The sequence below is a fragment of the Heptranchias perlo genome, chromosome 7 (genome assembly GCF_035084215.1).
Source record: "Heptranchias perlo isolate sHepPer1 chromosome 7, sHepPer1.hap1, whole genome shotgun sequence".
Classification (NCBI taxonomy): domain Eukaryota; kingdom Metazoa; phylum Chordata; class Chondrichthyes; order Hexanchiformes; family Hexanchidae; genus Heptranchias; species Heptranchias perlo.
This window is the reverse complement of record NC_090331.1, coordinates 15,299,013-15,317,423: the sequence shown is the minus strand read 5'-3', so window position 1 is coordinate 15,317,423 and position 18,411 is coordinate 15,299,013. Positions and strand designations below refer to the sequence as shown.

The 18,411-nt window shown below is 46.0% G+C and overlaps 1 protein-coding gene across 1 annotated transcript in view; it reads left to right on the top strand.

Moving 5' to 3' along the window:
* Nucleotides 1-11,841, top strand: part of LOC137323447 (contactin-associated protein-like 5) — a 590,554-nt gene extending 578,713 nt beyond the window's left edge. The window contains exons 23-24 of the mRNA XM_067986921.1: nucleotides 5,670-5,741; nucleotides 11,385-11,841. Coding sequence (XP_067843022.1) covers nucleotides 5,670-5,741; nucleotides 11,385-11,581 — 269 coding nt within the window. The 3' untranslated portion in view covers nucleotides 11,582-11,841. The remainder of the gene's footprint in view (nucleotides 1-5,669; nucleotides 5,742-11,384) is intronic.
* Nucleotides 11,842-18,411: the final 6,570 nt, after the last annotated feature.

Below are 18,411 nucleotides of genomic sequence, written 5' to 3'. Positions count from 1 at the left end.
GTTAAATTGGATAACCCCCGGAAACGGACACTGGGATCGCGGTCCGCGATTAACCCGCGCCCGTTGGTTGCGATGCAGGCAGCACTTAACATTCGTGCTGCCTGATGATTTCAATGTTAGCTTGCTGCGTTGTTGATTGGCTGCACGCAGCAGCAGGGGGCCACGATATCGGGAGTGGTTTGTGCTACTTAAAGCAGCCTGGACCTCTTAAAGGAGAGGTGCACTGTGACTGCAAGAAGTGGTGAGAGTCGCGTGAGAAGTGATTCCTGAGCTGTAATACTTGGAAGAATGGCTGCGCCTGTGAGAGAGCGTGTACCGAGGTTCTCGGATGATGCACTAGAGACCTTGGTGGAAGAGGTGGAAAGAAGGAGGGCGTCATTTATCCGCAGGGGGGCAGGAGGCCCTCCAGACATATGCTCAAGAGGCAGTGGGAGGAAATAGTGGATGAGGCCAATGCCAGGAGCATCGTACCACGCACATGGATACAGTGCAGGAAGAAGTTCAATAATTTGACACGAATGTTCAAGGTGAGTGAGTTCAAGTTTCAAGTGGCATATCCTACCAACTGCACCACTACACCCATGCTCCAGGCACTACACCCTCCATCACCCACCTACCAACAAACTCTTTCAATCAGTACTCAACCCTTCAAGTCATATGCTTTATCACACCCTCACACATTACCACTGTTGTAAGCCGCACACCCACAACTCACAGATCGCACACACTGGCAGCTATTCAACCATGACAGCCACATCACCCAAACATCTTGCAGGACACTCACTGACATACTTCCCTCTTTCTTGCAGGATTAGGTGACGCACAACAGTAGGCAGCAGAAAAGAACTGGGGGAGGACAGGCATGCCTACATGTCCTCACCCCAATGGAGGAGACAGTGTTGTCGATCATTGGAAGGGCCATCGCTGACTGCTGCCTTAGAAGCTCAGACTGCTGCTATCATGACTCTGAGTACCACTGTTGAAAGGGGCTTCCAGGGCATCACAGCGCTCCAGCAATCTGTTCTCCAACAGATCACCAGGATTGTTGAGGCGCCGCCCCGGGAGAGTGGCAGTGGCGCCATGGAAGACGAACCTGTTGTCCTCTCTCAGGATGACAGCATTCCTGCGCCCACCCCAGCCACTCCGTCAGTGCCCTTGCTGTTGTCTGTCAGCCAGCCAGGTCAGACTGCTGCAGTCCAGACTGGGATGGTGCAGTCTGAAGCCGAGCCATCCCGGCCCAGAGCTGCTTGAGGTCATCCTCCAAAGCCGTCTGAAGTCTCCTCAATTGAAGATCAGCGGCCTTCCACCACCCAGGCTCCAGCCACTGGGAATGTGCTCGTAGGAAAGGTAAAGGCACACGAAAGACAGGGACGAAGGGAATGCACAAGGGTGAATAGTCTCATTTTGTTTGCATCATTTCATGTGTTCATTTATAAATGTGGATTTGAATTTGCATTTGGTGGTGGTTTATACTTCTGCGACGAGCTGAGGGAAGAAGCAATGTGTAATCATACAGGGCGATTTGATGGTCATGTGAGAGAGGAAAGGTAAGGAGTGTGGGACTGTTGGTGAATGGGGAGGTGTCGTTGAGGTTACTGGTATCATCATTAATCATCTGCTCACGCAGAGCCCTGGCAGACGGGGCCTGTCTACCTTGTAGCCTCCCTGCCTCTTCCTCCACTTCCTGTCGCACTTCCTCCTCCTCCTCCTCTTCCTCCTCCTCTGCCTCTTCGTTTTGCTCAGGTTCTCGCCTGATAGGCGGTGGCAAGGGCTGTTTTCTCATAATGGCGAGGTTGTGCAGCATGCAGCATTCAATGACAAATCTTGATACCCACTCAGCTGAGTACTGCAGGACTCCTCCAGAGTGGTCCAGGCAGCGAAGTGTTGCTTGAGGACGCCTATGGTGTGCTCTATGATGTTCCATGTGGCAGCATGGCTCTCATTGTAGGCCTGCTGTGCATGTATGCCTGCGTTCCAGACTGCAGTCATGAGCCATTTCATGAAGGGATAACACTTGTCGCCCAGTAGCCAGCCTTTGACTTGCCGTGCCGGTTGAAATATAGTTAGCACGTTGGACTGCCCGCAGAATGAAGGAGTCATGGCTGCTGCCAGGATAGCGGGTGATGCAAAATGAGACTATTCACCCTTGTGCATTCCCTTCGTCCCTGTCTTTCATGTGCCTTTACCTTTCCTACGAGCACATTCCCAGTGGCTGGAGCATGGGTGGTGGAAGGTCGCTGACCTTCAATTGAGGAGACTTCAGACGGCTTTGGAGGATGACCTCAAGCATCTGCATGATGCGCTGCTTGTGGTCGTACACCAGCTGCACATTGAGGGAGTGGAATCCCTTTCTGTTCATGAATATGGTTGAGTTGAGATGTGGAGCACGCAAGGCAATATGCATACAGTCAATGGTACCCTGCACCGTGGGGAAGCCTGCAATGCGAGCAAACCCTTGTGCTCGGTCCTGCTGCTTGTCTCCGGCAAGAAGGAATGAGATGAATCTGTTTCTGAGTGCGTACAGAGTCTCAGTGACCTCCCTTATACAGCAGTGCACTGCAAACTCCGAGATGTTGTTTATATCTCCAGCAGCAGCCTGAAAGGAACCAGAGCCGTAAAAATTAAGAGCCATGGTTACCTTGACAGCCACAGGCAATGCTGACCCTGACCTGCTCTGGGGCTGCAATTGTGGCTGCAGCAGTTGACAAATTTCAGTCACAACCTCTTTAGCAAACCATAGACATCTGATGCACTGGCCCTCGCTGAAGTTGAGGTAAGAGAATTGCTCCCTGAAGATCCCCAACCGATATGGCCTCCTGCTGATTGCCCTGCTCCTTGTCCTCCCTCTTCTCGCAGCTTGTCCTGCTCTGCATGGCCACTCTTCATTCTCCCAGTCATGTTTAATTCCCAGAGGAAGCCCTAGCAAGTCACCCATGTCTGGAAGCAACTTTTTTCAGCACACTATTTTAAATTCCACTAACAGTACTGCAAGACCAGCCAGACCACTCTCTATAGAATATTTTAACTTTAGTCAAGTATAGGAAACTTCCAAAAACACGTACAATTGCACCAGCAGCCAGAATAAATAATCTGTAATAAATAAGCTGTAACTCCTACATGACCCCTTTAAATAGCGCTGGTTGGGGGTCCTTCATGCCATTTAAGTCCTGTTCAGCTGTGCGAGGTTAAGTCAGTGCATTGGCTGGAGTGTGGAGTTCCAAAATGTCGCTGGCTGCTTCAACTCAGAGTTGCACACTGATTCACGTCATAATCTCCCTACTCTACATGCTGCCGGCGTTCATTAGGGGCGCGTGCGCAAACCCCTTTACCAAGATGGCACACTTCACGTCAGAAATGGACACCATTTTCAGGGCTTAGGTGTCCACGTAACGCCTACAAAATGGGCGCTACACAGCTCAATTTCGCCCCGATTGTCTTGAATGATGATATTTCTGTGGTCGGAAGCATAATTTGAGTGCAAGCCTCTTCTTTCCACGAAGACCTGTGTAAGTGCCAAAATACGTCCGCCAGGAACCCCTGGCGCTCAATCCTGCTGGAATTTTCAGTCACGGGACGATTCCCTAATTTTAATAATCTGGGTGGTGGTGCGTCTCAGGTGCCCACTAGTTGGGGAAGGCCGCAAAATATGGCAGAAGCTGCCTGCTCTGGGAGGGGTGCGTGTGCTGGGTCCATTCCCTGCAAATATGTGGACTGCCGCCCATCAGCCCAGTTTGTAAAGGGAGCCAAAGAAAAGGTAAAAATCTCCAGGGACTAGGCCAAGACTAGACTCCCAGTCGGATTTTCTTTCCGCCGACCGGTATGTTTCTTTTCACAGGGCACGTCGGTCTGCTGGCCGATTCCCAGACTGGGGCTGAGGAAACTTCTCTGAAGCAGGTGCCCTGTTTGGAGTGGACAGAGGATTTGCCCCAAGCAAATCCCTACGGAAACTGCCCAGGGAGGGCCAGGATCCGCATAGCTAGATCCCGGCTTAACTTGTGGCCCTTCCGCTGCACTCCCACTGGACTTATGGTGGGAGTGAAGCATAAAGACCAGGGATTTTTAGCCCTGAGGTTACTAATTATAGTTTGGTCAGTTCTCAATACTTCTACTTCTAAAGGTGAGGATATTGATGGCATTTAAGCCAAGGCTTGGAACTAGTCCTTATGCTTTCGGAAGCTATCTGAAGAAAATGAATGCTGACAAATAACGTGAGGATCTGATGGTTAATTTGGTCCTATTTACTGGTCGGAATCCTACTCTGGATCCATGTGTAGGTGAAAGCCATCTGAAAAGAGAAAGAAAAAACAAACAGATGTGGACTGTATAACCAAGGGCATTTGCACTTGATACTACACAGAGGTGGGACAGAAGAAAATGTCAGTAAAAGAGTTACTGACTTTGCAACCTACCAGACTCAACATTGATTTCAATAAATTTAGATCCTAACCACTGCTCCCATTTTTGCGGACAGCAGGTGCTGGTAATGGTTCTGCTGTTGCCATTCATAGTTCCTCTAGACCCATCTTTTGTTTCTTTACTTGTCCCATTACCACCCTCCTTGCCTTGCACCATCATCCCTTTTGTCATTTGATCACTCCTGTCCTCCACTCTATCACAGACCTTCCCTTTAGTTCTTTCCTCCCCTCTCCTTCTTCTCCCCACCCCCCTTTCCCTGGCTCTGTACTTGCTTCAAAACTGTTAAATCTTTAACTTCTTCCAGTTCTGACAAAAGGTCTTCGACCTGAAATGTTAACTCTGTTTCTCTCTCCACAGATGCCGCTTGATCTACTGAGTATTTCCAGCATTTTCTGTTTATATTATAGTAAAAGAGTTAGAATGGCCCCGATTTTCAATTGCGGGCGCCTTGGGGGTGGGAGGGCTGCGAAAATCGGGAAAATCCTGCGCAGGTTCGGAAGCCGGCCCCCATCCGCCAGCTTCCGGGTTTCCCACAGTTGCGCCTGTGTGCGCGTGCGCTTCCCGAATGCGGAAGTCCCGCCGGGAATTAAAGCCAGTAGGATGATAGTTAAAGAACCAAATGTTCATTGAGGTAGTTAAGGTATTTTATTTCTGACATAGTACATAATTAAATCGATTTTTAACTTACCTGGGTGGTTTTCCCACGGCTTCTGATTCACGCCTAGTAAAACCAGGCATGAAGGGCCGGATCAGGCAAAAATAAACTAAATGAATTAAATGAAAAAACCATTGCACAAAGTTAAAAAACAAAATAAACCTACCTTTCCACTGATGTCACCTGCAACCCCTGCTCCGATGTCCGATGTCTTCCTCTCCCCCCGATCTCCCCCTCTCCGCCCCGATCTTCAGCGCCCTCCACTCTGTTCCAGCAGCAGATGATCTCTTTCAGATGATCTCTTTCTCTCTCTCTCTCTCTCTCTCGCTCACTCTTTCTCTCCTCCCCCTCGGCGTTGCAGCTCCTGTCGGCAGCCAGTCTGTCAATCAGGCTGACTGCCGGGTGCGAAACCCAGAAACAACTTTAATCACCATCAATTACATCGCCATCGCGTCGGAAAAGGTAAGTTTTTTTTATTCGGGTTTGCCACGTGCACCTTCACCCCCCCCCCCCGCTGCCCATCCCGCCATCATTTTAAAATTGATCCTAATGTGTTAACCTCTTATAATTCTGACTTTGGTTTTCCTTTCAATTACAGATCATTCGGGGGCGATAGATGTGGGGGAACCATTAAAAAATTCAGTCAGAAGTGACTCAGCAGTCATTGGAGGTAAGGGTGTGAATTGGCTGTGAGACTCTATCATATTCTAATCTTTTAAAATTCCCATCCTTGTTTTCAAATCCACCCTTGGCCTCGCCCCCTCCCTATCTCTGTAACCTCCTCCAACCCTAGAACCCTCCAAGATCTCTGCGCTCCTCCAGTTCTGGCCTCTTGCGCACCTCCAGTTTTATTCGCTCCACCATTGGCGGCAGTGCCTTTAGCTGCCTAGGCATTAAGCTCTGGAATTCCTTCCCTAAATCTCCCCTCCTTTAAGGTGCTACTTAAACCTATCTCTTTGATCAAGCTTTTGGTCACCTATCCTAATATCTCCTTATTTGGCTTGGTATCAAATTTTGTCTGATAACGCTCTCCTGTGAATCCCCTTGGGACGTTTTACTACATTAAAGGTGCTATATAAATGCAAGTTGTTGTTGTTATTGAAAGTTGGTGTAAGGCAAATAGTTTGAAAACCAGGTTGTATTTACACATCTAAATAAATGTATAAAGGTGGGCAGAGTGACTCAATAAGAATGTTTTAATTTTTTTATTATTTGGTCTTGGGATGTGAGCAATGCCGCATTCATTGTCAAACCTAGTTGCCCATAAAAGATGGTTGTGGGCCTGGTCCTCGAACCGCTGCAGTCCTTGAGGCGATGGTCTTCCCATGATGATGTTAGGTAGGCATTTGAGCTGTTTTATAATCAGGGAACATGAATACGGTAGGAAATTATGAAGAGTTGATTTGGTATAATCACCAGACAAAGACATCTAAGAACTGAAGTCCTTTAAGATCTGCTGTTGAAAATTTCAAAGGAAAATTACTCATTTCAAGTCAATTGCTTTGACTTATAAGAAATGGATAACAGAGTTCAATTTGGAGTCCAGTGATATATTTTTATACTGTTTATAAACACTGGTACAAATTTTGGGTCTGCTCTAGACATTCTCTCAGGTTTAGTGTTACCACTCACTCCCATAGTCTTTTCTGTTCATGAAAGCCTTGGCATTGATATGACACCATACACTCAAGGGAAACTGCGACACAACTAAATCTGTGTGCCCTGTTCACTGGATGTACAGCACATTCAGAATCCCAAGAAAGACTTGCATTTATATAGTGCCTTTCATGACCTCAGGACATCCCAAAGCACTTCACAGCCAATGAAGTACTTTTGAAGTCTCATCATTCTTGTAATGTAGGAACACAGCAGCCAATTTTGCACACAGCAAGGCCCCACAAACAGCAATGTGATAATGATCAGATAATCTATTTTGGTGATGTTGGTTGAGGGATAAATGTTGGCCAGGAAACCGAGAGAACTTCCCTGCTCTTCTTCAAAATAGAGCCATGGGATCTTTTACATCCACCTGAGAGGGCAGATGAAAGACGGCACCTCTGACAATGCAGCACTCCTTCAGTACAGCACTGGAGTGTCGGCCTGGATTCTGTGCTTATGTCTCTGGTGTGGGGCTTGAACCCACAACCCTCTGACTCAGAGGCGAGAGTGCCACCAACTGAGCCATGGCTGATAACTAGGAAATAACCAAGTGAAGGAATAACTTTAGTTTTTTCAACCAAGCATAATGAAGCTACGTATTGTCGAAGAAAAAAAGACTAAAAGACGCAAAATGGAGGACCCAGGGAAACTAACTAATTCATGGTGCAAATAAAAAGTTGCATCAAAAGAAATCATCGTTTGCCTTTAAGTGGCCTACCTGAGCAGGCCAGTGCCCGGGGCTTCCTCTGTGCACAGTTTTTATGGGCAAGTAGAACATTGTGAGTGGATCCTTGCCCACAATTGCGAGACCTGCTGTGGGACCTTTGTTAGATGATATTTACATATTAAAATGGACCTCAGCATGCATGTGGTATGGCCTCACATTTTGGGCTCAAATTGTCCATCGGAAAATCAGGCGTCCTGTGAATTGGTCACATGAGGTCAAGTGCCCGATATCCCCAACTGTGGCATGTGAGGCCCCATGCTTCTGGTGGGGCTTCATAAAATCGGGGCTATTTATGCTACGATTCTTGCATAAAGAAAGGGAGAATGACAGGAGACATTTATAAAAGCAAAAAAAAGTACAGGTCAACAAATTTCATAAGCAAATTAACTTGTCAGTTCCAGGTTAACTGACAGTTTAAATGGACATTGTTTTGTGGATCACGGTTTTACTTAAAGGAAAATCTAGGAGGAATGCTTTTTAGACAAAAATACTCTCCCATCTCTCACATAAGACTTTGTTCTACAAGGTACCTAAATTGAAGTTATCTATCTTTGGCCTCATGAAGAGCCACTATTTTGAGCCTTTGCTCTCATGCTGAGTCGTTTTGCTTAAGGTGTATTATGGGAGCAATCTGCGCACATCTGGAGCAGCTGTATTGATTTTGATAGGAACTGGTGCTTTGCACTAGCCTGGAAACCAAAGTAGAGGTTCCTGACCCTGGAATGCTCAGTGTAGCGTGAGAATCCCCAGTGCCTCACTTGTACTGGTATCTCCATGATCAGGTGCTGCAGGCTGAAACAAAGTGCCAGCTCCTATAAAAATCGCTCTAGCATTTTAAGAGAACACACCCCCTGAAAACTGCGCCACGAGGGCAGCTGAAGGCCTGAAAAAGACATACCTCCCATGAATCCAAAAAATACATTGCTTTAATCAAGAATCCTCCTCGCATGCAGGAGATGCCCTTGATGTGAGCGATGAGGGAATATCTTGTGCAGAAAAAGTTCCTCTTGGCCTTTCCTTCTCCTGTAAATATCTTGCACAGATAAACATTATGTAGAAAAATAATGGGCCTGACCTTAAGTGGATGAACTTTATACCATACGTAAGCAACGGTCGCTTTCTCTCAGGAGCCACTGATAGGACTACTTATCGATTCTAGTGCAGCAAGCAGTATAAAACAAATGGCTTGCAAGCCGAAGCTGCCTCAGGGTACTGTGCTCCTACTATCTTATCTACTCATCCTTAAGGCCCCTTTGCTATGCTGTCCTGATGTCACTCAATAGCTTATTTTCCGATTAAGCACTGTTTACCATCATTTATACTTCAGGGACAGTTCCACAATCCTGTGCTTCCAGCAGGGACGTGCACTTGCAGGGAGTGTGGGTCGGATACAAGGCTAAAGCATTGTAGGCCTGATTCTCTGCTTGCGGCCTTTCCTTAACAGTAGAGACTGATGCTATTGCCTGTCCAGTTTTGTTCAGGACAGCCTTCTTTTTGAATGAGCTGTATAGATATTATCAAAATGTAAACTGGACATAAAGTATTGTTTTTAAAATGACATAAATCCTTCCCACACCCCCTCTCTTCTTTGTCATATGATGTAGAGACGTTAGATATTAAGGTTACTCGGGCTTTCACTGAATTTTCATCATCAGCAAGGATACACTAGTATTAAATGCCATGCACTGCTTCTATTCTTTGTCCATTCAGTTTTGAACTTAGCAAAAATTGGCAACACACTTTTAGGCAAAGTTACAAATTGGACTTTTGTGGATTCTGTACCATCCTGCTCCATGACACATCATGCTGTTACGCCAAAATATTGGGCATGATTTTAACATTGAAAAACGTGTGGGTTCGACTTGGGGGGGCATTCAAAATCGCAACCATTTCAGACCCGTCCCCAACCAGTCTCCAACCCACCCATTTCCGGTTTTCACTGAGGCGGGATGAGGGACAGGTGACCAACCCGCTCGCAGGAGGTGGGTTGGTGACTAAAACTTTTCAAGGAGGCTGCAGGCCTCCATTTTTGCAGAATTTTCAATTTCAACCCCTGGGGGCCTGGATTCCTGGGCCTTCTCCTTCACGCCATGTGAAAGAAGGCGAGAAGGCCCAACACTAATAGGCGAGTGCCTTTCTGGCACAGCTTGTGGGCCTGGAGGAGCAGGAGTGCTTTCCCCAGGCCCAAGAAGCCTACCTGCAATGACCCCATAATGATCGCGAGCCTCCCACCCCCCCCCCCCGCCCCGATCTCCGCCCTCCCCCACGAGCACGGAAGACCCCCCGACCCCACCCCGCAACGATTGCGGATCCCCCCCCGATCCTCGGCCCCCACACCGATGATCACGGACCCCCGTGATGACCCTCGACCCCTCCCCCAACGATCACGGGCCCCCGCGATGACCCCCGACCCCGACACCACCCCCCCATGACTGAACCCCGATCCCTCCCCCCATGACTGACTTCCCCCGTGACCCCCATGCCCACCGGTGACCTGGTGCCTCTTTGCCCATCCATGCCCACCAGTCACCCATGCCCACCAGTGCCCTGTGCCTCTCCATATCCTCCCCATCCATACAATCAAAAACTTACCTGAAGCAGTACTCTCCCTGGCTGCTCTCCCACTCGACTGAGACCAGCCTGTCAATCAGGCCGGTCAGTTGGATGGCAAACTAACAAAAATAAAAGACGTCCTTATGTTAAAATCATAAGGACGTCCGGGAAACCCATACTTCCGAGTTTCCCATCCGCAATTTGACCCACCTGCCCCCTTCCCGGCTCGGGGCCAAAATCATGCCCATTATATCTTGTCCCATGAAACCATCACCCAGGTGGTTGCTTGAGATTGGCCACAATTGGCTAGAGGCTTTTTCTGGGGGAGGGAAGGACAAAGGATGATTAGGTGACACAATGGAATCATGTACTGTCATTTTACCACTGTGACTTGGATTTAATTCCAGAAGGTACAATTAGGATGAAAGTCTCTCTCTGCTGGCTGTCAGGGCCTTATGTGAAATTAGCTTCATTAGTCTCAACCCAGTTCACGGTGGGCATGAGTTCATAATTTTCTCAGCCAGTTTAAAACAAATCTCCAACATTTGATACAAACATACAATAAATTCTCAGCTACACTCAGTAGAAGAAATAGTGCTATTCTGAAGTAGGAGTTAGGAGACAGTTTGGGCAAAGTAGAGTGAACTCTGTATCTGGCCTGCATTTTATATGACCTCAGAGCAGGTGTATAGTCATGGATATACAGGTGCATGTCCATTTTAAATTTTGGAGACAAGCAAATGCTCAGTTTTTGGCTGCTATCGACATCAGCATTAATTTTGTCATCTGTCTGATGGAATTATTCCTCTGCCACAGAAGTAAGGAAGCGGCAGTGGGAGAGATGCAAAAATCTTGAACGTGAGAGTGGCATTAGTTAATATGGAAGCCAACCATATTTAATGCACCTCTCACGAACCTGGTTTTTCCATCTTTCCAACTACACTCTAGCTACACTGTCATTTTGCTTGTTCTGGCCTGCTAGTTTTCCTTCCCTACTAGAAAGGTGACTCTTCCCACTCTTGAGTCTGCTCCCTCTCCCTCACTCCTCGTCTGCTGGTGCTGGTCTGTGAGCTGTCTCTCGCTGCTGCTCTGCTGCAGTGTGCCTACTTTTAAAGTTGTCATTCCACCACTGCCTGAGGGTATTTGATGCTGACGTTGGGGTCAAAAAGTGGTCAAATGTTCATTTTCTTAGTGCTGGAATACTTCATTTTCAGCAAGATATACCCAAAATTTGCTTTTAGTATTGTATACATTGGTACTTATTCCATTACCTGATTGACTGCTGGTTTTACTTTTCATTGGGACTGATACATCTGCTGCTATACCTGCTGCTCACTTACCTTTGCATCTTGAAATATTTTTTCTTATCCACAGGCGTGATAGCGATCGTGATCTTTGTCATCCTCTGTATCATTGCTGTAATGGGACGCTTGTTGTACAGACACAAAGGCACGTACCGCACCAACGAAACAAAGGGGACGGAATATGCTGAGAATGCAGACGCCACGCTGAAGAACAATGCCAATTACCAGGACTCCGTGAGCGAAGGCAAGAAGGAGTATTTCATCTGACAGCGATACGGGCCCTCCTCATTACTACAGTTACAACAGCAGATTAATAACACAACAGCCGAGACTCACTGTCTGTGCTATGAGTTAGCTACAGACTCTGCAGGCTGAATGGCCAAAAGTTATGTTCAAAGTACCCAGCATATGACTGGTTTACATGGTGGGGTGGGATAGAATTTATTGTTTCCTGTTAACTGTGGGTGAGCTCAGGGGAGTAGAAATACAAATTTTATAGAATTTCAAAAGGATTTAGAAGCAGCGATTGAAAGGTAAAAATCTTTTACTTTACTTTAATCGGTCCGAAGCAGATATCCTATTTATTTCAGAAGCATTATTTTAAAAGCTGACTGGATAAAAATAGTGGAAAGTTCCACCTAAGCAGTTGAGTGACATACAAAGAAACACAATTAAACTAAATCAGAGTCTTCAGAGATTCTGACCATCGTAATTTCAATATTGATTAAACTAATACAATTTTGATAGAAAGCCCCTCTTTTTATTCAGTGATCTGCTCCGATTGTTTTATGTAAGAAGGTTCCACTGATTTCTTCCTCCTGCGTTCAAGTTAATATTACAAAAACATCCTGGCCATTCCGTGCGTGCCTGTAATTGTAAAGGGATATACCAGGAAAAATTCGGTCTACTATTAGCGCAATAGCCAGAAAGGTGGTCAGATTTTATTTTCCGATGAAGTTGACGTTTGGAACAGTCAAAACAAAACAGAACTTGTACGACCGACTTTACAAACTGCACCTGGTGTGTTGTGAACAAAACATCAGCAAACAAACGCTAAATGTGAACACAGTCTGTTGTGCATGTGTTCCATACACAGCACAACTAACCATCTTAATACCATGGAGCGTTAACCACAAACCATCACTCGGTTCAAATAAAACAAAATTGTGTATTAGTCGTCTCAACCCAGTTTCCATAACCCAAAATTGCTCCGAATCCAATTCTAATTGGCACTGAACTGGCAATCTCATTCAGAGGGGCCACATGATAAGCGGTATAGAATCATAGAATCATAGAAGTTTACAACATGGAAACAGGACCTTCGGCCCAACATGTCCATGTCGCCCAGTTTATACCACTAAGCTAGTCCCGATTGCCTGCACTTGGCCCATATCCCTCTATACCCATCTTACCCATGTAACTGTCCAAATGCTTTTTAAAAGACAAAATTGTACCCGCCTCTATGACTGCCTCTGGCAGCTCGTTCCAGACACTCACCACCCTTTGAGTGAAAAAATTGCCCCTCTGGACCCTTTTGTATCTCTCCACTCTCACCTTAAATCTATGCCCCCTTGTTATAGACTCCTCTACCTTTGGGAAAATATTTTGACTATCTACCTTATCTATTCCCCTCATTATTTTATAGACTTCTATAAGATCACCCCTAAACCTCCTTCTCTCCAGGGAAAAAAGTCTCAGTCTATCCAACCTCTCCCTATAAGTCAAACCATCAAGTCCCAGTTGCATCCTAGTAAATCTTTTCTGCACTCTTTCTAGTTTAATAATATCCTTTCTATAATAGGGTGACCAGACTGTACACAGTATTCCAAGTGTGGCCTTACTAATGTCTTGTACAACTTCAACAAGACATCCCAACTCCTGTATTCAATGTTCTGACCAATGAAACCAAGCATGCTGAATGCCTTCTTCACCACCCTATCCACCTGTGACTCCACTTTCAAGGAGCTATGAACCTGTACTCCCAGATCTCTTTGTTCTATAAATCTCCCCAACGCCCCACCATTAACGGAGTAGGTCCTGGCCCGATTCGATCTACCAAAATGCATCACCTCACATTTATCTAAATTAAACTCCATCTGCCATTCATCGGCCCACTGGCCCAATTTATCAAGATCCCGTTGCAATCCTAGATAACCTTCTTCACTGTCCACAATGCCACCAATCTTGGTGTCATCTGCAAACTTACTAACCATGCCTCCTAAATTCTCTTCCAAATCATTAATATAAAAAACAAATAACAGCGGACCCAGCACCGATCCCTGAGGCACACCGCTGGTCACAGGCCTCCAGTTTGAAAAACAACCCTCTACAACCACCCTCTGTCTTCTGTCGTCAAACCAATTTTGTATCCAATTGGCTACCTCACCTTGGATCCCGTGAGATTTAACCTTACATAACAACCTACCATGCGGTACCTTGTCAAAGGCTTTGCTAAAGTCCATGTAGACCACGTCTACTGCACAGCCCTCATCTATCTTCTTGGTTACCCCTTCAAAAAACTCAATCAAATTCGTGAGACATGATTTTCCACTCAGAAAACCATGCTGACTGTTCCTAATCAGACCCTGCCTCTCCAAATGCCTGTAGATCCTGTCTCTCAGAATACCCTCTAACAACTTACCCACTACAGATGTCAGGCTCACCGGTCTGTAGTTCCCAGGCTTTTCCCTGCCGCCCTTCTTAAACAAAGGCACAACATTTGCTACCCTTCAATCTTCAGGCACCTCACCTGTAGCTGTCGCTGATTCAAATATCTCTGCTGGGGACCCGCAATTTCCTCCCTAACCTCCCATAACGTCCTGGGATACATTTCATCAGGTCCCGGAGATTTATCTACCTTGATGCGCGTTAAGACTTCCAGCACCTCCCTCTCTGTAATATGTACACTCCTCAAGACATCACTATTTATTTCCCAAAGTTCCCTAACGGTATGGGATTTTAAAAAACATCTCACTGATGCAGCAAGGGGCTGCTTCACACACTGCTGGTGCAGAGTGGAGGGAACTTGATCCTTGACCTAATGACCCTATACCTGAGCTGAGAGTGCTTGATGCTCGTACTGGGTATCTGAAATAGAAAGTGTTGCCTTCCCCAATACTAACAACCTGCAAATAAATGTGATATCAATTATAAAAAATGTGATTGTTAATAATGTGGTCTGGATTTACCAAGTGTAATAGTACATTCTGAATAGATAGTTTTCTATTTCAACTCTTTCATTATAATATATAATCTGTCCTTTATTATATAGTCTGTCTTTGTTTGGTAAATGCTATCACCGACATTTAAAGCCAACAATAGACTAATTTATAAGAATCAAAACCTTTTTCATTTCTAGAATGTGACTGAAGTGCTATGATGCGGAATTTAAAATGACTGCTGCAGCCTTACTGATATTTATAAAAGTGCTTTGTAAAGTCCTGTTATGTGTTCTGAATTCTTCTTGAAGTACCTCGCTGTGTGAAGGATTCATAGCTCTTTTGTAAAAAGAAAACGGAACATCCTAAGATGTGTTAACACTAATAATGGATTCAAAGTGGTCAAATGTAATTTCAGACAATGGTTGTCATCATCCTTGTATTTTACATCTACAAGAAATCTCTTACATTTCCAATTAAAGTAATACAATGGAAACTAACAATACAACATCCATAACCTTTTCAGTAATGGAATTTTCTTTTCATTTCTACTGGGCCTTGCCCAAAGGTCCAAGCATGCAATGAGTCAACAGAACTTGTTCAATTGATTAATGGGATAGTTTATTTGAAATTAAAACAACTTTTGCAGAAAATTGTGTGCTTGTGACAGTCTTAAATGCTACAGTGGTTCACTTACTCCATGCCCAGTTAACCTTATTGCAAACTGGATTTTGACTCACAGCAGACAAGATCCAAAATAGTGAGCCTGTTGTATTTGATCAAAGTTATTGGTAACTTGGGAGTGTTTTAACCAGTCAGAATACATGCTAGGGACCATCAAATGGGGAGAGAGAGAATCCTTCTAGGTCTCCAACTATTGCCATTTACATATATTTATCATTGGAGATGGAGGAGGCAAGTGAGGCACAAGAGCAAATAATTGCCATAATATTTTAAATTATACAAGTTAAAAATTATTTCTAATTGAACCATTCACCGTGCAGCCTCACTGACCAATTAAAAGTGTACAGATGATAACCATTTGGATTACCATAAATATTTATATTATCAAAGAACTCTGTGACCTTTCTCTCGCACTCTTTTTCTCCTCCAAGTCACACACCATCCCGACTTGGAAATATATCGCCGTTCCTTCATCGTCGCTGGGTCAAAATCCTGGAACTCCCTTCCTAACAGCACTGTGGGAGAACCGTCACCACACGGACTGCAGCGGTTCAAGAAGGCGGCTCACCACCATCTTCTCGAGGGCAATTAGGGATGGGCAATAAATGCTGGCCTCGCCAGTGATGCCCACATCCCATGAATAAATTTTTTAAAAATCATCCATTATAATAAAAACCAAAACATTACGTCATAGCACATAAGGGTGGAACAAAAGTCATATTCATATTACAAATAATCCAATCAAATATACATTTCAAAGGCTTTATTTCCTGCCACGAGGGAAGAACTGGGCAGGATTAATTGGACGTATATCACAGTATCATAGAATCATAGTATGGTACAACATAGAAGGAGGCCATTCGGCCCATCGTGCCTGTGCCAGCTCTTTGAAAGAGCTATCCAATTAGTTCCACTCCCCTGCTCTTTTCTCATAGCCTTGTAAACTTTTTCCCTTCAAGTATTTATCTAATTTCCTTTTGAAAGTTACTATTGAATCTGCTTCCAACACCTTTTCAGGCAGTTCATTCCAGATCATTACAACTCATAAAAAAATGTTTTCCTCATGGCGCCTCTGATTCTTTTGCCAATCACCTTAAATCTGTGTCCTCTGGTTACCGACCCTTCTGCCACTGGAAATGGTTTCTCCTTATTTACTCTATCAAAACCGTTCATGATTTTGAACACCCCTATCAAATCTCTTAACCTTCTCGGCTGTAAGGAGAACAAACCCAGCTTCTCCAGTCTCTCCACATAACTGAAGTCCCTCATCCCTGGTACCATTCTAGTAAGCCTCTTAAATGGGAGGAAAAGAGTTTTGAAAATAAAATGGAAAGTGTATAAATGAAGTGTGCAGCTTATAGAAGTGAAAGGTTAATACTCGGGCTTTAGTTCAAATGGCTGCCAAAGGAATGAAAATCAATTAGTAGATTGAGTAATCAATAAAAGGCCCAGGATAGTTGAAATATGGTAGTTAAACCAGCTCACATTCACATTCATAAACGACCATTGGGAGACCCAGGAGTCAATTTTCGGATGGCCGAGCGGGTGCGTTCGTGGCGGGGGTGCTCCTAAAATTGGGGACTCCCGGAACGGGTCCGGAGCCCGGCTCCAACCCGCCGACTTCCGGGTTCCCCAATGGCTCGAATCCGTGCGCGCGCAGCCCCCACATGCGGGACTCCCATTGGCAAACAAAGCCGGCCGGATGACAGTTTAGATAGGGAGGTACTTGATGTCATTGACAGACGTCATTGGGAAGAGATTTTAGCAGGGATGTGATTTTGGACTCTCCTCAGCGTGTTTCCCATGTTGTGGGAAACACTCCCTGTTGTTGCAGATGTGTTTCAGTCAGCAGCCATTGGGAGATGCAAAGGATTCCTTGACAGTTGGGGGGAATACCTCATTCATTGCAGCAGGGCATTCTGTCACCTCAGACAAAGTTTTGCCTGCCCCACCGTTGTCTCCACACTCCAAATTATTAAATCATACCCTAATCTCTGCTGACAAAACACATTACCTACTTTGTGGACCCCCTCACACTCACACCGGGTGGGGGGGCGGTGTCCATTGCTGCATTCATCACTCCATTGGAGGACGAGCAACATCACCAGCCTCGCCAGGCATGCCGTCCACCTCCGCCATGTGGAGCTACACAACACAGTGCTGCGCAACAGGCATCTGCACAAAGTAGTCGTGCAACTACACATACACCCACTGTAGGGTGACCCAATGGGTGGCATCAAGGATGTTCACGGAGAACCTCATGAAAGGGCATTATTGCACAAGCCAGTCAAGAATGGCCGAGATGTGGCAGCAGTGGTGACAATATAATATGTAATGTGAGTTGATCAGAAATTCAATATAAGTAAAAACCATGACAAACCCTCAAATACCCTTGTGCATCCCCTACATGCTCACGTCACGTTTGCCTTACGCTTCCTACTACACATATGTGATGCATGCCCTGTGGCTGCAGCACAGGTAGTGGCAAGTTGGGTGAGGCTGACCGTGAAAGAGATGCATCAGAGGGTGAGTATGAGATAGAGCCATGAGATTGTATGTGGATTGGGTTGAGTGGTAGTGGTGGGATGAGTACTGGCGAGGTGAGTAAGTGTAGGTAAGATGAGGATGAGCTTTGAGTGGGTGTGAGGAGTGATGTGATAGAGTAGTGTTGGCAGTACAGAAGGAGATGTGGGGTGGGGACGTTGATGTGGCAGACAGAGTGTAGGGGAATGAGTAAGTGTACTCACTTCGGCTGACCTACTTAGGTCATTGGAGCGCCTCCTGCACTGTATGCAGGTGGGCGATATGTTGGTGGTGCAGGTGACTTCCTCTGCCACCTCGAGCCAGGCCTTCTTCGTGGCAGAGGCAGGCCACTTCCTCCTGTCCGCCTAGGAGAAGATCTCTGTCCTCCCCCTCCTCCTCACCCCATCCAGTAGGACCTGGAGTGAGGCATCATTAAACCTGGGAGCAGCCTTCCCCCTGTGCTGCTCCATGCTGTAATTTTGGCTCCTTTCTGCAGCATCAGTCAGTGGAGGACTGCCCCTTTAAATAGGGCTCCTCCAGCTGACAGCCTATGATGCGGGTGCGCAGTCTGCCCGCTGCGCAGCTTTCCAGCGCGAAACCCGGAAGCCAAGGTAAGTGGCTTCAATTTACTTACGATCGTGTGGGGAACCCACCGATTTTACTGGGCGGGTTACCCACGCTCCCAGTCGACCCCCCACTGGCAACCCGCCTCCCTCCTAATATCGGGCCCCA